We start from the raw sequence: 24,143 nt of genomic DNA, 5'->3' as shown, positions 1-24,143 counted from the left end.
CAACAACAGTAATTGTGTGAAGGCGGGGATGCAGGTTGTGTTCCAAACAAAACAACAACAGTAGTTGTGTGAAGGCGGGGATGCAGGTTGTGTTCCAAACAAAACAACAACAGTAATTGTGTGAAGGTGGGGATGCAGGTTGTGTTCCAAACAAAACAACAACAGTAGTTGTGTAAAGGTGGGGATGCAGGTTGTGTTCCAAACAAAACAACAACAGTAATAGTTGTGAAGGCAGGGATGCAGGTTGTGTTCCAAACAAAACAACAACAGTAGTTGTGTAAAGGTGGGGATGCAGGTTGTGTTCCAAACAAAACAACAACAGTAGTTGTGTAAAGGTGGGGATGCAGGTTGTGTTCCAAACAAAACAACAACAGTAATAGTTGTGAAGGCAGGGATGCAGGTTGTGTTCCAAACAAAACAACAACAGTAGTTGTGTAAAGGTGGGGATGCAGGTTGTGTTCCAAACAAAACAACAACAGTAGTTGTGTGAAGGCAGGGATGCAGGTTGTGTTCCAAACAAAACAACAACAGTAACAGTGTGAAGGCAGGGATGCAGGTTGTGTTCCAAACAAAACAACAACAGTAATTGTGTGAAGGCGGGGATGCAGGTTGTGTTCCAAACAAAACAACAACAGTAATAGTTGTGAAGGCAGGGATGCAGGTTGTGTTCCAAACAAAACAACAACAGTAGTTGTGTGAAGGCGGGGATGCAGGTTGTGTTCCAAACAAAACAACAACAGTAATAGTGTGAAGGCAGGGATGCAGGTTGTGTTCCAAACAAAACAACAACAGTAATAGTTGTGAAGGCAGGGATGCAGGTTGTGTTCCAAACAAAACAACAACAGTAATTGTGTGAAGGCGGGGATGCAGGGTTGTGTTCCAAACAAAACAACGAGGAGAGCTAAAAATAGCGCCTTAAAGTTGAAGACACTTCTTTGAATCTTTTGATTTTCTTATCAACAAATGCGTTAAAAAGTACAGTAAATGTAAAATGCACATAAATTGGATTCAGTCTTGTGTCAGGTGTCCTCAACTTTAGTCATCATTTTCCCATAATCTCCAAACTGTTCCTTTTTAATTGCTACCATGGTTTTGCATATGCTTTCCATATTTCTTCTGTAAGAAACATTTCAATTTAGCCCAATCCATAAAGGCCCACGAGTGTAAGGGGTTAACTATTTATCCAGATTCTGAGTTTTTTTTAACATGTTTTCAGCACATGAAAACAAAACATTTGATTCATGTTTATTAGACCAGTTTGTTTTTCACTACAGACTTTTAAAGGCAATTTACGCTTCAACAGCTTTTACCATGAATGCGATCTCCGAGAACGTGGGGGAAATTGCCTTTAAAAGGCTATTGCCGGCTTTGAAGGAATCCCAATCTCGGTTCTACACTGCCCGTTAAGTTAATCGGTCAGTACAGTATTTGAGCAGATATAGAGAAGCACTGGAGTAGTCGGTGTCTTACCTGGGCAGGGCTGGGAGTTGCAGTCCTGGTACTCCACTGGGGATCCACTACAGCCACTGGGGCTGCTCTTGCCCTCGGCTGAGGCACAGGTGCGTTTGCGCGTGCGGAAGCCTTTGGCACACTCCTGGGAGCAGGTCGACCATGTCTCCCACGGGGACCACCTGGTGCCACCTGGTTGTCGGAGCAAAGGTCGACCACTACTGCCTCCTCCACTGGTCCTGACCAAGTCTTCAACCAGAGCTGAACCACACAGAGATACACATATACTCAAACATGAGACATTACAACACAAAAGGTGATTTACAATATTATTTTGACTTCTCAAAGTCAAAAATATGTTGTTTTCCTAATGGTATGGTAGGAGAACAGCTCTGATAAACAATGGTCTTCTGTGACCTAAAGCTTGGCAATGAAATAACTGACAATGTGCTGGTTCTAAGAGTGCAGAGGCTTCCTTCCTCATTACATGGTATGATAGTAACCTGTGCAGTTAGAATCTGGGCCAAACATTCAACCGTGGGGTAAAATCTGGGTTAATCGGTTCCAGATGAACTCTTTGAAAAGGTAAAAAAAAGCAACACGTCACCTAAATTATGGAAATGACTTCAATAATGAATTGAAAGCTTTTTATTTTCTGTCTGTGTGGTTTGAAACCAGGGCAGCAGTAATATTTCATACGGTTCATGTTACTGTGAGGCCAGATGTCTCCTCTTGAGTCTAGACAGCGCCCCTGTGACACAGTGTTTAGACCCAGTGACAGCCTGTGACATGGTGTTTAGACCCAGTGACAGCCTGTGACATGGTGTTTAGACCCGGTGACAGCCTGTGACATGGTGTTTAGGCCCGGTGACAGCCTGTGACATGGTGTTTAGACCCAGTGACAGCCTGTGACATGGTGTTTAGGCCCGGTGACAGCCTGTGACATGGTGTTTAGGCCCGGTGACAGCCTGTGACATGGTGTTTAGACCCGGTGACAGCCTGTGACATTGTGTTTAGGCACGGTGACAGCCTGTGACATGGTGTTTAGACCCGGTGACAGCCTGTGACATGGTGTTTAGGCCCGGTGACAGCCTGTGACATGGTGTTTAGGCCCGGTGACAGCCTGTGACATGGTGTTTAGACCCGGTGACAGCCTGTGACACGGTGTTTAGACCCGGTGACAGCCTGTGACATGGTGTTTAGGCCCGGTGACAGCCTGTGACATTGTGTTTAGGCCCGGTGACAGCCTGTGACATTGTGTTTAGACCCGGTGACAGCCTGTGACATGGTGTTTAGACCCGGTGACAGCCTGTGACATGGTGTTTAGACCCAGTGACCACACGGTTACTCTGTCCTCTGCAAATTGTCGCAAACACATGCTCTCTATCTGCCTTGCTTCACATGGAGCCTGTCTTAAATATGCACACACACACACACACCCTTCTCCCCCGTCTAGTTACTGTCAGCAGGAGAGGCGTTCTGCCTGCCTGTCTGACCTTTAAATCAATGAGAGGCTGTGGACTGTGACACCTACCCCACCCCGGGGAGCCTGTCACTGGGTACGACCGCTCAGATCGTCCCGCCCCAGTGAGCACAGCATGGGTAATCCCAGCTGGCCGGTTAAAAACCACAGCCCACTGCATAATATTAGAGGCTTAGCATGCTTTCCTGTCTGTCTGTCTGTCTGTTTCTCTTTTTCTGTCTGTCTGTCTGTCTGTCTGTCTGTCTGTCTGTCTGTCTGTCTGTCTGTCTGTCTGTCTGTCTGTCTGTACTTGGTTCTTTAGAAGGGGAGTGGAAAGGTGTATGGAGAAAGTGTGTGAGTGTATGTCCAGTATATATGTATGAGTGGGACGGCCCCAGACTTACCTTCAGTCTCACAGGTGGCGGTGCCGTCGTTGGGGCAGACGCGGGTCTCCACCTTCTTCTTGCCCAGCTGCAGCTGATGAGGGTCTGGAAGGAGGGCCCTGCAGGTGTAGCGGGTCCTCTGCTCCTGGCGGGCCCCGTCCTGGGTCACATTCACCGGCATCCAGGGGGTCCAGGGGGTGTTGCGACGGACCTCCGGACACGCCTCCAGGTTACAGGTCTTGTACTCCTAAGGGAGTGTGTTTTAGGGAAGAGGAGAGAGGAGAGAAGGATGTAGGGAAAGGAGAGAGGATATGTCAGTTTCAACCTGACTGTTCATCCTCTGGCTATGATAAATGAATAATGAAAGCATTCACTAGATCAAATAAGGGTGTTATCTGTGAGAAAGTAGTAGTAAAGGATGCCGTTGGGGTGCAGTGTGTGTGTGTGTGTGTGTGTGTGTGTGTGTGTGTGTGTGTGTGTGTGTGTGTGTGTGTGTGTGTGTGTGTGTGTGTGTGTGTGTGTGTGTGTGTGTGTGTACCAGAGCACATCCTGGGCAGGTGTTCCCCTTCTCACAGCTCCTGACCCGGGAGTGGACCCCTCCTCCACACTCTGCACTGCACTGAGACCAGGAGCCCCAAGAAGACCAGAACACAGGCAGGGGACATGGGCTCTTCTCATTGCACAGCCTGCACACACACACACACACACACACACACACACACACACACACACACACACACACACACACACACACACACACACACACACACACACACACACACACACACACACACACACACACACACACACACACGGTAAACCTGCAGTCCTACTCTTTCTGCCTGGTGGTCTCTGTAAGAGAAGGTGAACCACTGCTTTACAATATGTGCACCATTTCAGGACTTTGCAACGCTGAACCAGGGTCTCCTGCAACGCCACAATACTTTGTTGAGCTAAAGCTGAGGGCATTAGCTTGGGCAGCTAACGTAAGTCTTCAGTAAGGTTACTCATTACACAAATCTCGTCTGTCACTAAGCATATGATGCAAGATGGGGAGAAAAGCTGACTGAATGTACACCTGACTGAATGTACACCTGACTGAATGTACACCTGACTGAATGTACACCTGACTGAATGTACACCTGACTGAATGTACACCTGACTGAATGTACACCTGACTGAATGTGAACCTGACTGAATGTACACCTGACTGTATGTAAACCTGACTGAATGTACACCTGACTGAATGTGAACCTGACTGAATGTGAACCTGACTGAATGTGAACCTGACTGAATGTGAACCTGACTGTTTGTGAACCTGACTGAATGTACACCTGACTGAATGTACACCTGACTGAATGTAAACCTGACTGAATGTAAACCTGACTGAATGTACACCTGACTGAATGTACACCTGACTGAATGTGAACCTGACTGAATGTGAACCTGACTGTATGTGAACCTGACTGTATGTGAACCTGACTGTATGTGAACCTGACTGAATGTACACCTGACTGAATGTACACCTGACTGAATGTACACCTGACTGAATGTGAACCTGACTGAATGTGAACCTGACTGAATGTACACCTGACTGTATGTAAACCTGACTGTATGTAAACCTGACTGAATGTGAACCTGACTGAATGTGAACCTGACTGAATGTGAACCTGACTGTATGTGAACCTGACTGAATGTACACCTGACTGAATGTACACCTGACTGAATGTAAACCTGACTGAATGTACACCTGACTGAATGTACACCTGACTGAATGTGAACCTGACTGAATGTGAACCTGACTGTATGTGAACCTGACTGTATGTGAACCTGACTGTATGTGAACCTGACTGAATGTACACCTGACTGAATGTACACCTGACTGAATGTACACCTGACTGAATGTGAACCTGACTGTATGTAAACCTGACTGAATGTACTGCATTGAGTCCCTCTGTCTCACCTCTCGTCTCGGCCTTGTCCCACACAGACACGCCCCCCATGCCGGGGTGAGGGGTTGTTGCAGGAGCGCTGGCGCACCTCGTACCCGATGCCACAGCTGGTGCTGCACTGACCCCAGGAGGACCAGGGGGTCCAGCCTCCGTTCCTAGAGGAGACAGAGAGACAGAGACAAAGAGAGACAGAGACAGACAGAGACAGAGAGAGACAGACAGAGACAGACAGAGACAGACAGAGACAGACAGAGAGAGACAGAGAGAGACAGAGAGAGACAGACAGAGACAGACAGAGACAGACAGAGACAGACAGAGAGACAGACAGAGAGACAGAGAGAGACAGAGAGAGAGAAACTCAGAACAACTGGGAAGACACACAGTCACCTAAAACTCTAACCGCCTAGTCTATTGTAAACTCTAACCGCCTAGTATATTGTAAACTCTAACCGCCTAGTCTACTGTAAACTCTAACAGCCTAGTCTACTGTAAACTCTAATAGCCTAGTCTATTGTAAACTCTAACCGCCTAGTCTACTGTAAACTCTAACAGCCTAGTCTACTGTAAACTCTAACAGCCTAGTCTACTGTAAACTCTAACAGCCTAGTCTACTGTAAACTCTAACCGCCTAGTCTACTGTAAACTCTAACAGCCTAGTCTATTGTAAACTCTAACCGCCTAGTCTATTGTAAACTCTAACCGCCTAGTCTACTGTAAACTCTAACCGCCTAGTCTACTGTAAACTCTAACCGCCTAGTCTACTGTAAACTCTAACCGCCTAGTCTATTGTAAACTCTAACAGCCTAGTCTATTGTAAACTCTAACAGCCTAGTCTACTGTAAACTCTAACCGCCTAGTCTACTGTAAACTCTAACAGCCTAGTCTATTGTAAACTCTAACAGCATAGTCTACTGTAAACTCTAACCGCCTAGTCTGCTGTAAACTCTAACCGCCTAGTCTATTGTAAACTCTAACAGCCTAGTCTACTGTAAACTCTAACCGCCTAGTCTGCTGTAAACTCTAACCGCCTAGTCTATTGTAAACTCTAACAGCCTAGTCTACTGTAAACTCTAACCGCCTAGTCTACTGTAAACTCTAACAGCCTAGTCTATTGTAAACTCTAACCGCCTAGTCTGCTGTAAACTCTAACCGCCTAGTCTATTGTAAACTCTAACCGCCTAGTCTACTGTAAACTCTAACCGCCTAGTCTACTGTAAACTCTAACAGCCTAGTATATTGTAAACTCTAACCGCCTAGTCTATTGTAAACTCTAACCGCCTAGTCTATTGTAAACTCTAACCGCCTAGTCTACTGTAAACTCTAACCGCCTAGTCTACTGTAAACTCTAACCGCCTAGTCTACTGTAAACTCTCTGAAAGCAGAAGAATAGAAGAACAGAACAAACATTGCTGAGTCTACATGTGCTTGTCTGGGAAGCTGACTGGGCTGAGGCATAAAAAAAATCCACCTAATTTGTTTAAGTGCTTCAGGCTGATGGAGCTTCCCTTAATTTCAGCACCTCTGTCTCTCTCCTGCATAGTAACACAGTAAAGTAAGCAACAAGAAGCCACCAGTGAAGACCGTAATCTCACATGTTTGTTTTACTATTGATTCCCATTCAAAATCCTATTATCCCTAACCCCAAACCCTTAACCTAACCCTAACCCTATCTCTCAACCCTAATCCTAACCCCAAACCCTTAACCTAACCCTAACCCTATCTCTCAACCCTAATCCTAACCCCAAACCCTTAACCTAACCCTATCTCTCAACCCTAATCCTAATCCTAACCCCAAACCCTTAACCTAACCCTAACCCTATCTCTCAACCCTAATCCTAACCCCAAACCCTTAACCTAACCCTAACCCTATCTCTCAACCCTAATCCTAACCCCAAACCCTTAACCTAACCCTATCTCTCAACCCTAATCCTAACCCAAACCCTTAACCTAACCCTATCTCTCAACCCTAATCCTAACCCAAACCCTTAACCTAACCCTATCTCTCAACCCTAATCCTAACCCAAACCCTTAACCTAACCCTAACCCTATCTCTCAACCCTAATCCTAACCCAAACCCTTAACCTAACCCTATCTCTCAACCCTTATCCTAACCCCTAACCCTTAACCTAACCCTATCTCTCAACCCTAATCCTAACCCCTAACCTAACCCTATCTCTCAACCCTAATCCTAACCCTTAACCTAACCCTAACCCTATCTCTCAACCCTAATCCTAACCCCTAACCCTTAACCTAACCCTATCTCTCAACCCTAATCCTAACCCCTAACCCTAATTCTAACCCTAATTCTAACCCAAAGCCTAAAATAGCCTTTTTCCTTGTGGGGACTGGCAAAATGTCCCCACTTGTCTGAATGTTCCTTGTGTGTGTGTGTGTGTGTGTGTGTGTGTGTGTGTGTGTGTGTGTGTGTGTGTGTGTGTGTGTGTGTGTGTGTGTGTGTGTGTGTGTGTGTGTGTGTGTGTGTGTGTGTGTGTTTGGCTTTACTATCCTTGTGGGGACCAGAAATTCTCACAAGGATAGTAAATCCAAACACACACACACACACACACACACACACACACACACACACACACACACACACACACACACACACACACACACACACACACACACACACACACACACACACACACACGCACACACATAGACCTGCTATACTGAGAGGTGACAGTCATTTGGTTTTCAACTCACTCTCTAGATAAATCCAATCTCTTTTGCCTAATGAGGGAAACCTCTATTAATAGAGGGCAAGGGAGTCCTTGAGTTTCCTCTGAGAACATGTCAACACTGTCTGGTAGTTGGACTCTGCTGCTGGTCTGATGCTACAACCTGAGTTTCCTCTGAGAACATGTCACCACTGTCTGGTAGTTGGACTCTGCTGCTGGTCTGATGCTACAACCTGAGTTTCCTCTGAGAACATGTCAACCCTGTCTGGTAGTTGGACTCTGCTGCTGGTCTGATGCTACAACCTGAGTTTCCTCTGAGAACATGTCAACCCTGTCTGGTAGTTGGACTCTGCTGCTGGTCTGATGCTACAACTTGAGTTTCCTCTGAGAACATGTCAACACTGTCTGGTAGTTGGACTCTGCTGCTGGTCTGATGCTACAACTTGAGTTTCCTCTGAGAACATGTCAACACTGTCTGGTAGTTGGAAGTCTATTCTAAACTCTCTGAAAGCAGAAGAATAGAAGAATAGAACTCATCAAGAATAAAACAAACATTGCTGAGTCTACGTGTGCTTGTCTGCTGCTGGTCTGAAGTCTCATGCTACTACTTGTCTTTGTCTAGAGATCCATTTAAGGTCAACATGTACAATACCTTCTCATCAATTATACTGACAGTTTGTTAACATGCTGGAAACATAGAATGAAAGCGGACTCGAACGCACGTCAGCCCAACTGGAACAAAAAACGGGAATCAGATGCTCAAATGAGGGACTTTGATAATCCCCAAAAGCTCCAGGAAACAAGCTCTGACTCTGCTGACGGTCATGACTATTCCACTTTTGGGAAGTCAGTAACTGTTATGATGTTTGGTACTGAATGATGAATAGTAGACTGTAGCTTCCCCTGTCTTCTTTCTCTACAGTACCTGGAACAGTTGGCCACCTGGATGGTGGGGCCCTTGCAGTTGGAGCCTCCACACTGAGGGACTGGACTGTTACAAGAGCGTGATCGACACGCGCAACTGGTGCTGGCGCCCTCCCTGTCGTCGTGGTTACAGGGTTGCCATGGCGCCCAGGGGCTGAAGCCGCCGTCCTGGGTCAGGTTCCTTACCTGTGAGCGGGCAGGAGTTCAGCATCAGAAGGGACCAATCAGAGATGGGGTCAGAATGGTGGCTAATGGGGAAAAGTGGTAGGAGAGAGGGGAATGTGGTAAAAGAGATGGGAATGTGGTAAAAGAGAGGGGAAGATGGTAGGAGAAAGGGGAAGGTGGTAGGAGAGAGGGGAAGGTGATAGGAGAAAGGGGAATGTGGTAAAAGAGAGGGGAAGGTGATAGGAGAAAGGGGAAGGTTGTAGGAGAGAGGGGAATGTGGTAGGAGAAAGGGGAAGGTGGTAGGAGAGAGGGGAAGATGGTAGGAGAAAGGGGAAGGTGATAGGAGAAAGGGGAAGGTGGTAGGAGAAAGGGGAAGGTTGTAGGAGAGAGGGGAATGTGGTAGGACAAAAGGGAGGGTGGTAGGAGAGAGGGGAAGGTGATAGGAGAGAGGGGAAGGTGGTAGGAGAGAGGGGAAGGTGGTAGGAGAGAGGGGAAGGTGGTAGGAGAGAGGGGAAGGTGGTAGGAGAGAGGGGAAGGTTGTAGGAGAGGGGGAAGGTGGTAGGAGAGAGGGGAAGGTGATAGGAGAAAGGGGAAGGTGATAGGAGAGAGGGGAAGGTGGTAGGAGAGAGGGGAAGGTGGTAGGAGAAAGGGGAAGGTTGTAGGAGAGAGGGGAATGTGGTAGGAGATAAGGGAAGGTGGTAGGAGAGAGGGGAAGATGGTAGGAGAAAGGGGAAGGTGGTAGGAGAAAGGGGAAAGTGGTAGGAGAAAGGGGAAGGTTGTAGGAGAGAGGGGCATGTGGTAGGAGAAAAGGGAAGGTGGTAGGAGAGAGGGGAAGGTGATAGGAGAGAGGGGAAGGTGGTAGGAGAGAGGGGAAGGTTGTAGGAGAGAGGGGAAGGTTGTAGGAGAGAGGGGAAGGTGGTAGGAGAGAGGGGAAGGTTGTAGGAGAGAGGGGAAGGTGGTAGGAGAGGGGAAGGTGGTAGGAGAGGGGAAGGTGATAGGAGAGAGGGGAAGGTTGTAGGAGAGAGGGGAAGGTTGTAGGAGAGAGGGGAAGGTTGTAGGAGAGAGGGGAAGGTGGTAGGAGAGGGGGAAGGTGGTAGGAGAGGGGGGAAGGTTGTAGGAGAGAGGGGAAGGTTGTAGGAGAGAGGGGAAGGTGGTAGGAGAGAGGGGAAGGTGTGTGGGGAAAGTAAATGAATGTGTGTGTCTGTCTTGCCTGTGTCTGAGTCTGTCTGCTGTGTGTGTGTGTGTGTGTGTGTGTGTGTGTGTGTGTGTGTGTGTGTGTGTGTGTGTGTGTGTGTGTGTGTGTGTGTGTGTGTGTGTGTGTGTGTCTGAGTGTATGTATGTGTGTGTGTGTGTGTGTATGTGTGTGTCTGAGTGTCTGTGTGTGTGTGTGTGTGTGTGTGTGTGTCTGAGTGTCTGTGTGTGTGTGTGTGTGTGTGTGTGTGTGTGTGTGTGTGTGTGTGTGTGTGTGTGTGTGTGTGTGTGTGTGTGTGTGTGTGTGTGTGTGTGTGTGTGTGTGTGTGTGTGTGTGTCTGAGTGTATGTATGTGTGTGTGTGTGTGTGTCTGAGTGTGTGTGTGTGTGTGTGTGTGTGTGTGTGTGTGTGTCTGAGTGTCTGTGTGTGTGTGTGTGTGTGTGTGTGTGTGTGTGTGTGTGTGTGTGTGTGTGTGTGTGTGTGTGTGTGTGTGTATGTGTGTGTGTGTATGTATGTGTATGTATGTGTGTGTATGTGGTTTGGTGTGTATGTATGGGTTTGTTTCCCTACATTATCAGGACTCTTAACATTTCACCTGAATGTCCTGAAAAGGAAAACCTGTTGTTTTTTACATGTAAAAATGTTCAGGTCCTGAATTTGTTCAAAGCTTAAAAGTTAGATTCAGGCTTTTGGTGTTATGGTTAGGTTTAGGTTTAAGGGTTAGGTATACGATTAGGGTTAGGGTTTTGGGGTTAGGGTTAGTAGTAGGGTTAGGTTTAGGGGTTAGGGAAAATATGATTTTTAATGGTCAAAATTTTTACACTCCAAAAAGTCCTGATATTTCATGAAAACAAAGTGTGTGTGTATGTTACATATGAGGTGTGTGTGTGTGTTACATATGAAGTGTGTGTGTGTGTCTGTTACATATGAGGTGTGTGTGTGATACATATGAGGTGTGTGTGTGATACATATGAGGTGTGTGTGTGTGTGTTACATATGAGGTGTGTGTGTGTGTGTCTGTTACATATGAGGTGTGTGTGTGATACATATGAGGTGTGTGTGTGATACATATGAGGTGTGTGTGTGTGTGTGTGTTACATATGAGGTGTGTGTGTGTGTCTGTTACATATGAGTTGTGTGTGTGATACATATGAGGTGTGTGTGTGTGTGTGTGTTACATATGAGGTGTGTGTGTGATACATATGAGGTGTGTGTGTGTGTGTCTGTTACATATGAGGTGTGTGTGTGTGTCTGTTACATATGAGGTGTGCTTGTTACATATGATATGAGGTGTGTGTGTGTGTGTTACATATGATATGAGGTGTGTGTGTGTGTTACATATGATATGAGGTGTGTGTGTTACATATGATATGAGGTGTGTGTGTGTGTGTGTGTGTGTGTGTGTGTGTGTGTGTGTGTGTGTGTGTGTGTGTGTTACATATGAGGTGTGTGTGTTACATATGATATGAGGTGTGTGTGTGTGTGTTACATATGAGGTGTGTGTGTTACATATGATATGAGGTGTGTGTGTGTGTGTGTGTTACATATGAGGTGTGTGTGTTACATATGATATGAGGTGTGTGTGTGTTACATATGATATGAGGTGTGTGTGTGTGTGTGTTACATATGATATGAGGTGTGTGTGTTACATATGATATGAGGTGTGTGTGTGTGTGTGTTACATATGATATGAGGTGTGTGTGTTACATATGATATGAGGTGTGTGTGTTACATATGAGGTGTGTGTGTGTTACATATGATATGAGGTGTGTGTGTGTTACATATTATATGAGGTGTGTGTGTTACATATGAGGTGTGTGTGTGTGTGTTACATATGATATGAGGTGTGTGTGTGTGACCCTTACCGGGCACTCAGTGATATTCTGGCTCCACTGGCTCATGTTGGAGCTGTCCTCGATGGTGGTGCAGCGCTTCTGCTTACGGTCCCAGCCACAGTAGGGGTCTCGGGCGTCCAGGCAGTGCCTGTAGGACCCCAGGGCACAAAGACAGCAGTCAGTGGAGAGGGACAGCACTGGAAAAACACCTCAACTCACTCAACAACATGTTAGCGTAAAGCTAGGAAAACAGCTCTCCCCCAATAGAACCCATACAGTATCAGACTGGTGCTAGTTGAGGTGTTGACACATCAAGGAGGACACACTCTGACATATGCTCCACTGTAAGGCACCGTGCCACACAACACGCTTCACTGCAGCTAAGTGTTTGTACGCGCCAGAAAAAACACAAGCTAATTTCAGTCATTAAATCCAGGATTGTTAATGAAAAGAAGTTGTCAGAGACTCCAGGAAGGGAACCCCCTAGCTTAGGAATGCTGTTTGACAACGTGTTTGTGAAACGGCACAGGTCAGGGCACCCCATAGAAATAGATACAGGACTCTAGTGTTTACCAACTTATAGAAGTAGTAAAAGAAGAACGTGGACTACTTCAAAATGGAGATGGCCTTAATGGTGCTGCCCGTGCTCTCACAGACGCCATAATGGGACAGATACAATGATGCGATGTCTATCAAAGTCAATGGGCAACCTCTCTACCATAAGACTCTGTCTGACAGGCACAGGTGAGGACAGCCTCTCTACCGTAGGACCCTGTCTGACAGGCACAGGTGAGGACAGCCTTTTTACCGTAGGACCCTGTCTGACAGGCACAGGTGAGGACAGCCTTTTTACCGTAGGACCCTGTGTGACAGGCACAGGTCAGGGCAGCCTCTTTACCGTAGGACCCTGTGTGACAGGCACAGGTTAGGGCAGCCTCTTTATGTAGGACTCTGTGAGGGGTCCTTCTCTTCCTGGTTGTTTATCTGGCTCCATGAGGCCCAGATGGAGCAGAGAAAACAGGTCCTGTTGACCCAGAGCACTCAGTAGGCTGATGTACAGAGCAAGAGGCCAGTGTGTGTGTGTGTGTGTGTCTGCCTTGGAGCGGAAGTGATAGTGTGTCAACATTGTGGAAGCATTTCACGGTAGAGTCTAGTATGACTTTTCTTATGACCTATGTAGTGCTTATGAAGACTTTGTGAACGCTCTATAAAGCATTTTATAGATTGTTTGATTATTTGCTATCTTTGTATCTCCTGTTCCCTTGTATCTGTGCAGGACAATGAGTCAGTCCCAAATACCACCCAATTCCCTATATATTACACTACTATCCATGGGCCCTCGTCAAAAGTAGTGCACTATATAGGGAATAGGGTGCCATTTGGGACTAAGCCTTCTACAATCTGATGAATGGAATATAAATGCACTAACACCAGTCTACCTAGGACTTATTGGTATTCTGGATAGGGAGCGCGACCAACAAAACACTCCCCTGCAATAAACAGTTGACAGATCAGTTCCTGATAATCAGCAGTAATATCAGTTTAGCAGGCAGCGGGGGAGATACTATCTAACAACCACTGTGTTGATCACCCTGCTGACGGGCTGGCGGCTACAGACTGCACCAAATAATGGTTGTCTGAGAGGGATGGGAAGGGGACAGGGGTATGGTCATAGGGTGTGTGTGTTACACAAATTATTATGTGTGTGTGTGTGTGTTACACAAATTATTGTGTGTGTGTGTGTGTGTGTGTGTATACTGTATGAGAGAGAGATTTGATGGGGTTGGGAGTATAAACGTTTCTCTGTGAGACCCAAGTCAGGACGGGCATGGGTTAGTTTGGGATTCCAGGCCAGTGAAGGCTCTTTTCTCCAGGTTCAGAGAGCCTCTCTCTACAGCAACAATACATTGCTAAGCAGTGGGGGGGTTAACAAGCCCCCCCAGACCCCCTAACTGTCCCTCAAACCCCCGCCTCATCTCCCACTGAGTGAGCCCACTCTGGAAACAGTTTATCACACAACAGCCCCCAGTCTACCAGACAAGGTCTCACTGTGACTCCACTCTGGAAACAGTTTATCACACGACAGCCCCCAGTCTACCAGACAAGGTCTCACTGTGACCCCACTCTGGAAACAGTTTATCACACAACAGCCCCCAGTCTACCAGACAAGGTCTCACTGTGACCCCACTCTGGAAACAGTTTATCACACAACAGCCCCCAGTCTACCAGACAAGGTCTCACTGTGACCCCACTCTGGAAACAGTTTATCACACGACAGCCCCCAGTCTACCAGACAAGGTCTCACTGTGACCCCACTCTGGAAACAGTTTATCACACGACAGCCCCCAGTCTACCAGACAAGGTCTCACTGTGACCCCACTCTGGAAACAGTTTATCACACGACAGCCCCCAGTCTACCAGACAAGGTCTCACTGTGACCCCACTCTGGAAACAGTTTATCACACGACAGCCCCCAGTCTACCAGACAAGGTCTCACTGTGACCCCACTCTGGAAACAGTTTATCACACGACAGCCCCCAGTCTACCAGACAAGGTCTCACTGTGACCCCACTCTGGAAACAGTTTATCACACGACAGCCCCCAGTCTACCAGACAAGGTCTCACTGTGACCCCACTCTGGAAACAGTTTATCACACGACAGCCCACAGTCTACCAGACAAGGTCTCACTATGACCCCACTCTGGAAACAGTTTATCACACGACAGCCCCCAGTCTACCAGACAAGGTCTCACTGTGACCCCACTCTGGAAACAGTTTATCACACGACAGCCCCCAGTCTACCAGACAAGGTCTCACTGTGACCCCACTCTGGAAACAGTTTATCACACGACAGCCCCCAGTCTACCAGACAAGGTCTCACTGTGACCCCACTCTGGAAACAGTTTATCACACGACAGCCCCCAGTCTACCAGACAAGGTCTCACTGTGACCCCACTCTGGAAACAGTTTATCACACGACAGCCCCCAGTCTACCAGACAAGGTCTCACTGTGACCCCACTCTGGAAACAGTTTATCACACGACAGCCCACAGTCTACCAGACAAGGTCTCACTATGACCCCACTCTGGAAACAGTTTATCACACGACAGCCCCCAGTCTACCAGACAAGGTCTCACTGTGACCCCACTCTGGAAACAGTTTATCACACGACAGCCCCCAGTCTACCAGACAAGGTCTCACTGTGACCCCACTCTGGAAACAGTTTATCACACGACAGCCCCCAGTCTACCAGACAAGGTCTCACTGTGACCCCACTCTGGAAACAGTTTATCACACGACAGCCCCCAGTCTACCAGACAAGGTCTCACTGTGACCCCACTCTGGAAACAGTTTATCACACGACAGCCCCCAGTCTACCAGACAAGGTCTCACTGTGACCCCACTCTGGAAACAGTTTATCACACGACAGCCCCCAGTCTACCAGACAAGGTCTCACTGTGACCCCACTCTGGAAACAGTTTATCACACGACAGCCCCCAGTCTACCAGACAAGGTCTCACTGTGACCCCACTCTGGAAACAGTTTATCACACGACAGCCCCCAGTCTACCAGACAAGGTCTCACTGTGACCCCACTCTGGAAACAGTTTATCACACGACAGCCCCCAGTCTACCAGACAAGGTCTCACTGTGACCCCACTCTGGAAACAGTTTATCACACGACAGCCCCCAGTCTACCAGACAAGGTCTCACTGTGACCCCACTCTGGAAACAGTTTATCACACGACAGCCCCCAGTCTACCAGACAAGGTCTCACTGTGACCCCACTCTGGAAACAGTTTATCACACGACAGCCCCCAGTCTACCAGACAAGGTCTCACTGTGACCCCACTCTGGAAACAGTTTATCACACGACAGCCCCCAGTCTACCAGACAAGGTCTCACTGTGACCCCACTCTGGAAACAGTTTATCACACGACAGCCCCCAGTCTACCAGACAAGGTCTCACTGTGACCCCACTCTGGAAACAGTTTATCACACGACAGCCCCCAGTCTACCAGACAAGGTCTCACTGTGACCCCACTCTGGAAACAGTTTATCACACGACAGCCCCCAGTCTACCAGACAAGGTCTCACTGTGACCCCACTCTGGAAACAGTTTATCACACGACAGCCCCCAGTCTACCAGACAAGGTCTCACTGTGACCCCACTCTGGAAACAGTTTATCACACGACAGCCCCCAGTCTACCAGACAAGGTCTCACTGTGACCCCACTCTGGAAACAGTTTATCACACGACAGCCCCCAGTCTACCAGACAAGGTCTCACTGTGACCCCACTCTGGAAACAGTTTATCACACGACAGCCCCCAGTCTACCAGACAAGGTCTCACTGTGACCCCACTCTGGAAACAGTTTATCACACGACAGCCCCCAGTCTACCAGACAAGGTCTCACTGTGACCCCACTCTGGAAACAGTTTATCACACGACAGCCCCCAGTCTACCAGACAAGGTCTCACTGTGACCCCACTCTGGAAACAGTTTATCACACGACAGCCCCCAGTCTACCAGACAAGGTCTCACTGTGACCCCACTCTGGAAACAGTTTATCACACGACAGCCCCCAGTCTACCAGACAAGGTCTCACTGTGACCCCACTCTGGAAACAGTTTATCACACAACAGCCCCCAGTCTACCAGACAAGGTCTCACTCTGGAGGTACGCAAGAGAGGGATGGAGAGAAGGAAGGCGAGAGGAGAGGAAGGAGAAAGAGATGATGTGACAGGAGAGGGGGATAGTATAAAGAAAGCCACTCCCAAGCTGCACCAGTAATCAATATCACCATATATCGCCAGTAATCAATATGTACATCTATCAATCACCAGTAATCAACATCTCCATCTATCAATCACCAGTAATCAATATCTCCATCTATCAATCACCAGTAATCAATATCTCCATCTATCAATCACCAGTAATCAATATCTCCATCTATCAATCACCAGTAATCAATATCTCAGTATTTCCCTACATAAAGCCATCCAATGGACTGTCTGTCTGCCTTACATTATGGAGCGGAAGAGATAGTGTGTCAACATTGTGGAAGCATTTCACGGTAAAGTCTAGTAAGCCATCTACAATCTGTTGAATGGAATATAAATGCACTAACACCAGTCTACCTTGGACTTATTGGTATTCTGGATAGGGAGCGCGACCAACAAAACACTCCCCTGCAATAAACAGTTGACAGATCAGTTCCTGATAATCAGCAGTAATATCAGTTTAGCAGGCAGCGGGGGAGATACTATCTAACAACCACTGTGTTGATCACCCTGCTGACGGGCTGGCGGCTACAGACTGCACCAAATAATGGTTGTCTGAGAGGGATGGGAAGGGGACAGGGGTATGGTGTTACACAAATTATTATGTGCTAGGGTGTGTGTTGTGTGTGTGTGTGTGTTACACTAATTATTATGTGCTAGGGTGTGTGTTGTGCTAGGGTGTGTGTTGTGCTAGGGTGTGTGTTGTGCTAGGGTGTGTGTTGTGCTAGGGTGTGTGTTGTGCTAGGGTGTGTGTTTGTCACGAATCCCGCTTCCTGAGTCTGTTTTTGCCTGTGTTCATTCCTGGAGTGTTTTTCCGGTGTCCTGGAACGCACCCTGTCTGGTTGCCGGACGACGTAGCTAGTTGGGAGATCTCTGATTACCCGCACCTGTATCCCATCAGCTATCTGCACACCTGGTCCTGATCATCACCCCTCCACTTCATAAGCTCTGACCTGACATCCATTCCCTGCCGGATCGTTAGCCATGAACAGTATGTTATGCCAGCGTATCAGCCTCCAGTTTGATAGTTTGTTTTGTTGTTTTGTACGTCTTGCTTGCCTTGAACTTACCTCCGTTTGTTCTGTCTACAGTCATTCACCCGGAACACTTACCCCATCCCTGCCTGGTCGTCGGTGGCTTCTGTTTCTCCCTTGGATCTGCCTATTCACTCCCATCAACTCACCTCCGCTGCCCGCTCCACCACCTGGATCTTTCTACCTTTACGGTTAAACTTGTAAATAAATACTCACCTTCGTCCTACTCTCCTTGTCCTGGTCTGCTTCTGGGTTCTACTTTAGAAAGTCGTGACAGTGTTGTGCTAGGGTGTGTGTGTGCTCTTGTGTTTGTGTATATATCCTGGGAGGAAAATCCCAATAAAGCCCCTACATTATTGTAGAAAACTTCCCACCCAACCCCAGCCTCTACTCCTCTTCCCCTCAACCCCAGCCTCTACTCCTCTTCCCCTCAACCCCAGCCTCTACTCCTCTTCCCCTCAACCCCAGCCTCTACTCCTCTTCCCCTCAACCCCAGCCTCTACTCCTCTTCCCCTCAACCCCAGCCTCTACTCCTCTTCCCCCCCCCAACCCCGGCCTCTACTCCTCCTCCCCCCCCCAACCCCGGCCTCTACTCCTCTTCCCCCCCCAACCCCGGCCTCTACTCCTCTTCCCCCCCCAACCCCGGCCTCTACTCCTCTTCCCCCCCCAACCCCAGCCTCTACTCCTCTCCCCCCCCCAACCCCAGCCTCTACTCCTCTTCCCCCCCCAACCCCAGCCTCTACTCTTTCCCCCCCAACCCCCGCCTCTACTCCTCTTCCCCCCAACCCCAGCCTCTACTCCTCTTCCCCTCAACCCCAGCCTCTACTCCTCTTCCCCCCAACCCCAGCCTCTACTCCTCTTCCCCCCCCAACCCCGGCCTCTACTCCTCTTCCCCCCCCAACCCCAGCCTCTACTCCTCTTCCCCCCCCAAACCCCAGCCTCTACTCCTCTCCCCCCCCCCAACCCCAGCCTCTACTCCTCTTCCCCCCCCAACCCCAGCCTCTACTCCTCTTCCCCCCCCAACCCCAGCCTCTACTCCTCTTCCCCCCCCCAACCCCAGCCTCTACTCCTCTTCCCCTCAACCCCGGCCTCTACTCCTCTTCCCCTCAACCCCGGCCTCTACTCCTCTTCCCCTCAACCCCAGCCTCTACTCCTCTTCCCCTCAACCCCGGCCTCTACTCCTCTTCCCCTCAACCCCGGCCTCTACTCCTCTTCCCCTCAACCCCGGCCTCTACTCCTCTTCCCCTCAACCCCGGCCTCTACTCCTCTTCCCCTCAACCCCGGCCTCTACTCCTCTTCCCCTCAACCCCGGCCTCTACTCCTCTTCCCCTCAACCCCGGCCTCTACTCCTCTTCCCCTCAACCCCGGCCTCTACTCTAGCCAAACCACTTTTTTTTATTAAGAGGCTAACACACTAGCTAAACCCACTTGGCCAATAACTACCATAGATTATAGGATTATAGCTACTACACTAAGCAAGCTGCTAGTAAGAGAGTGCTCTCATCCATTATGCATGTAATACAATGTTTCCCTGTGTGGCTGCAAGTCAAGCCGCTAATATCGTCGTTTGCCAAGTGTATTACTGTGATTATTTATCCTTAGGGGGAGGGAAGGAAACATTTTCTCTCAGAACAATTAAACAAACAACCCACAGCTCGAAACGCTGGTCTGTAGAGACTAAATGTCTCCACACGCAGCTCGTAACTATGGTCTGTAGAGCCAAAATGTCGCCACATGCGGTCCTTAACCCTGGTCTGTAGAGACAACATGTCTCCACACGCATTCGGTAACCCTGGTCTGTAGAGCCAAAATGTCTTCACACGCAGATGCCATTCAGAGCACAGAGTATAATGAGAGAAAACGTAACCTGGGGGCACACTGGGGTTTATGGGGTTGCGAGTGGCTAGGCTAGGTAGTTCCTGACATGGGGTTGGAAGGGAGTGGCTAGGCTAGGTGGTTCCTGACATGGGGTTGGAAGGGAGTGGCTAGGCTAGGTAGTTCCTGACATGGGATTGGAAGGGAGTGGCTAGGCTAGGTGGTTCCTGACATGGGGTTGGAAGGGAGTGGCTAGGCTAGGTAGTTCCTGACATGGGGTTGGAAGGGAGTGGCTAGGCTAGGTAGTTCCTGACATGGGGTTGGAAGGGAGTGGCTAGGCTAGGTAGTTCCTGACATGGGGTTGGAAGGGAGTGGCTAGGCTAGGTAGTTCCTGACATGGGGTTGGAAGGGAGTGGCTAGGCTAGGTAGTTCCTGACATGGGATTGGAAGGGAGTGGCTAGGCTAGGTAGTTCCTGACATGGGGTTGGAAGGGAGTGGCTAGGCTAGGTGGTTCCTGACATGGGATTGGAAGGGAGTGGCTAGGCTAGGTAGTTCCTGACATGGGATTGGAAGGAAGTGGCTAGGCTAGGTGGTTTCTGACATGGTGTTGGAAGGGAGTGGCTAGGCTAGGTGATTCCTGACATGGGATTGGAAGGGAGTGGCTAGGCTAGGTAGTTCCTGACATGGGATTGGAAGGGAGTGGCTAGGCTAGGTGATTCCTGACATGGGATTGGAAGGGAGTGGCTAGGCTAGGTAGCTCCTGACATGGGGTTGGAAGGGAGTGGCTAGGCTAGGTGGTTCCTGACATGGGGTTGGAAGGGAGTGGCTAGGCTAGGTGGTTCCTGACATGGGGTTGGAAGGGAGTGGCTAGGCTAGGTGGTTCCTGACATGGGGTTGGAAGGGAGTGGCTAGGCTAGGTGGTTCCTGACATGGGGTTGGAAGGGAGTGGATAGGGGGATGATTAGGTGGCCATGAGGGCCAGATTGGATATTTTAGCCAGGACAACCCTACTCTTATGATAAGTGCCATGGGATCTTTAATGACTACAGAGAATCAGGACATCCGTTTAATGTCCCATCCGAAAAACGTCACCCTACACATGGCAATGTCCCCAAACACTGCCCTGGGGCACTGGGATCTTAGCTTCAGAGACATGCCCGCGGTGGGATACAGGGTGGTATGCTGATGGTTATTACACAGTTAATACACAGGATGATATGTAAAATATGTGGTAAAAGCTAGGGGTAGGACACATGCAATCACCATTACAGCTACGTAATCTATTGTAGTAATGTCTATTCTAATCTATTGTAGTAACATCCATCCATGTCCAGTCAGTTAGGGAGGTGGTTAGTTCACTATCTTTCCCACATCAACACCCCTCTCTCTCCCTCTCTCTTTTTCCCTGACTGTATTTATTTCCTGTTCCCCTCCTCCTCCCTCCTCCCCTCTGACAGGTGAGCGTGATGGATCGCACAGAAAACCTCTGCTGGCACTGCAACACCATCCCAGACAGCCATTGTACTGGCTCCAGTCTGCAGCCGGAACCAGAGGAAATTAGTTTTTTCCCCACTAGCACCGGGAGAGGCAGAGGGCAGTGTTCACAAGGAGCTAGCAGGGATTCATCCAACGGGAAAGGTCAAATGTAATTACCTCAGCTGGATTGGTTACTTACATATGTGGCCAAATGTTGACACATTGCACTTTACAAAAGGAGTGCAACTGAGTAGAATGAGCTGTTTTTTCTTTTCAAAACTCATTTAATTGCTATTTTTACCCTGCAGGCACCTGCAACTTACCACAGGTGAGATAAATTACACAGTAAATGAGAACCATTGCCTCCAACCAAGTTAATTAGAATTTTGAATAATTTAGTCTAGGCCAATCATTTTCCCCCCATTTCAGTTAGAATCAAAACATATTTGAGAAGAAAAGGTGAGTCATGCAAGGGTGCCAATATATCATGCATTGGTGCCAATATATCTGACTGCATCTGTACAGTATAAACAGGGGGTAATGACATGGCAGATAAAGTATGGTATTATTCATGAGTGAATGACTGGCAAATGCTGTTCGGCTTATACTGAATGAATAAAAGCGTCTGCTAAATGGCATATATTATAAATGAATGTACATATATAATAAGTATATGTTAATATGTATTAAACCACATATATCAGTAGTCATAACACTGTGTATGTATGGTGAGGTGTCGTTGCATTGGCTGTTAAAGGTGGACAGGATGTGGAACCTATGGAAGCTACAGGAGTGTAAGAAACCTTATATATCAGTAGTCATTATAGTTATAACACCACCATTCTTCATAATGTACAGTAAGGTGTGATATCATTATAGTGATACCACCATTCTTCATACTGTACAGTAAGGTGTGATATCATTATAGTCATAACACCACCATTCTTCATACTGTACAGTAAGGTGTGATATCATTATAGTGATAACACCACCATTCTTCAATACTGTACAGTAAGGTGTGATATCATTATAGTCATAACACCACCATTCTTCATACTGTACAGTAAGGTGTGATATCATTATAGTGATAACACCACCATTCTTCATACTGTACAGTAAGGTGTGATATCATTATAGTGATAACACCACCATTCTTCATACTGTACAGTAAGGTGTGATATCATTATAGTGATAACACCACCATTCTTCATACTGTACAGTAAGGTGAGACATCATTGGGTGTCTGAGGCCCTATGGGAGCTACGGAGGGCTGTGGGGTCTAGGAGACCTCATATATCAGTAGTCATAACAATAATGACGCCACTATTCCTGCACTTGACTACTTCCTGTCTGGATCAGTCAGACCCTGCTAGGCTGGGGGACAGAAAATGTGGCTTCTTTCCAATTAACTGTCACTAAGATGATTAGCTTCAGGTAGAATATCGATACAATATTATTGTTATCTTCTGGACTTTGCCCTCACCAGTTGATACATCCACTTTCCAGAACAAGAAGTGTACATACAGGAAGTAGTTTATAAACAAAGACACTTGGTAAACATTGCAAAGGCAGGTTTGATTGAACTGCAGCCGTATAAGTGGTGGGGTATTGAAGAGGGAGTGTACAGGAAGTAGTTTATATATATTTATATAGTTTATATGGGGTATTGAAGAGGGAGTAGTTTATATATATTTATATAGTTTATATGGGGTATTGAAGAGGGAGTGGTCTTCTTACCGTTCAGTTTTGTAGCTGGAGCATCTCTCCAGTGGGATCTTCAGCACCCTGTCGCTAAGCCCCACAAACAACGACCTATCGCTGTGGAGGATTTCAAGGCTCTTGATTGGCTCGCTTTCACCCTCGGGGAGGAGCCTCATCTCTTCCAGGTAACACCCCCGCATGCTCTTATTGGTCGTGGAGAGGGCCTTCAGGATGGTGCCGTATTCTTATTGGACAAACAGACAAAATGAGACATCAAGCTTCCGTTTCCCTCTCTCTCTCCCTCCCTCCCTCTCTCCCTCCCTCTCTCCTTCCTGTTGACTCACCAGTGCCGATGTACATGACATGGTAGAGGGTGTCTCGGCCCTGCACGATGTCCACCACCAGCTTGGAGAAACGGATGTTGTCCTGGTACAGGAGGGGGTCGGTGGAGACGGGCTGCACCACGTCAGACATGAGGAAGAGACGCTGGGCGTCCTGCAGGCTGCGCTCCGTCTGGTTCTCCCCTGGACCACGCTCCTCCAGGGTATCACACTGAGGGGGCAGACAGGGGGAAGGACAACTTTTTGATTTGTTTTTTAACATAAAAGTCCCTTTCCTAAATTATACTGCTTTGTTTTGCAATAAACCAGAGATCACAAGGTGGAGCCTAGGAGCTTGATGAAAGGCTCATTTGAGTCATCGACTAGTGGAATCAGGTGTGATGAAAGGCTCATTTGAGTCATCGACTAGTGGAATTAGGTGTGATGAAAGGCTCATTTGAGTCATTGGCTAGTGGAATCAGGTGTGATGAAAGGCTCATTTGAGTCATCGACTAGTGGAATCAGGTGTGATGAAAGGCTCATTTGAGTCATCGACTAGTGGAATTAGGTGTGATGAAAGGCTCATTTGAGTCATCGACTAGTGGAATTAGGTGTGATGAAAGGCTCATTTGAGTCATCGACTAGTGGAATTAGGTGTGCTAGTTCAGACATACGTGAAACACCTTGGTCCCTGAGTAAAGGGCTGGGAAACAGTGAAATAAGGAATCTAGTAGAAGACCAGACAGTAGACTTTGCATCGTCCCCTACCTGGAAGTTGGGGATGGGGTTGGGGGTGGAGAGCCAGCTTGTACGAGGGTTCTCCTGGTAACGGAACGGTCCGTTGAAAGCCTGGGTGATGGCGCTGAGGTTGAAAGCACACACAGCCGACGCAGAGATGCTGTTCCTGTTAGGAAGAGAGGGACATGAAGACGTCAGGAAACCGTGACTCAGAGGCCATGGCAGTGAAC

At 48.0% G+C, this 24,143-nt stretch overlaps 1 protein-coding gene across 1 annotated transcript in view; it reads right to left on the bottom strand.

The window, feature by feature from the left end:
• sema5bb (sema domain, seven thrombospondin repeats (type 1 and type 1-like), transmembrane domain (TM) and short cytoplasmic domain, (semaphorin) 5Bb) overlaps nt 1–24,143 on the bottom strand; it is a 56,446-nt gene that overhangs the window by 8,949 nt on the left and 23,354 nt on the right. The window contains exons 8-16 of the mRNA XM_038997392.1: nt 23,944–24,079; nt 23,200–23,407; nt 22,892–23,099; nt 12,076–12,193; nt 8,856–9,040; nt 5,258–5,401; nt 3,833–3,980; nt 3,316–3,541; nt 1,471–1,710 (exon numbers count right to left, since the gene is read on the bottom strand). Of these exons, the coding sequence (XP_038853320.1) occupies nt 1,471–1,710; nt 3,316–3,541; nt 3,833–3,980; nt 5,258–5,401; nt 8,856–9,040; nt 12,076–12,193; nt 22,892–23,099; nt 23,200–23,407; nt 23,944–24,079 (1,613 nt within the window). The remainder of the gene's footprint in view (nt 1–1,470; nt 1,711–3,315; nt 3,542–3,832; nt 3,981–5,257; nt 5,402–8,855; nt 9,041–12,075; nt 12,194–22,891; nt 23,100–23,199; nt 23,408–23,943; nt 24,080–24,143) is intronic.

This window comes from Salvelinus namaycush, chromosome 7 (genome assembly GCF_016432855.1).
Source record: "Salvelinus namaycush isolate Seneca chromosome 7, SaNama_1.0, whole genome shotgun sequence".
Taxonomy (NCBI): domain Eukaryota; kingdom Metazoa; phylum Chordata; class Actinopteri; order Salmoniformes; family Salmonidae; genus Salvelinus; species Salvelinus namaycush.
Note: the sequence above shows the minus strand (reverse complement) of the source record. Positions and strands in the feature narration are given on the sequence as shown.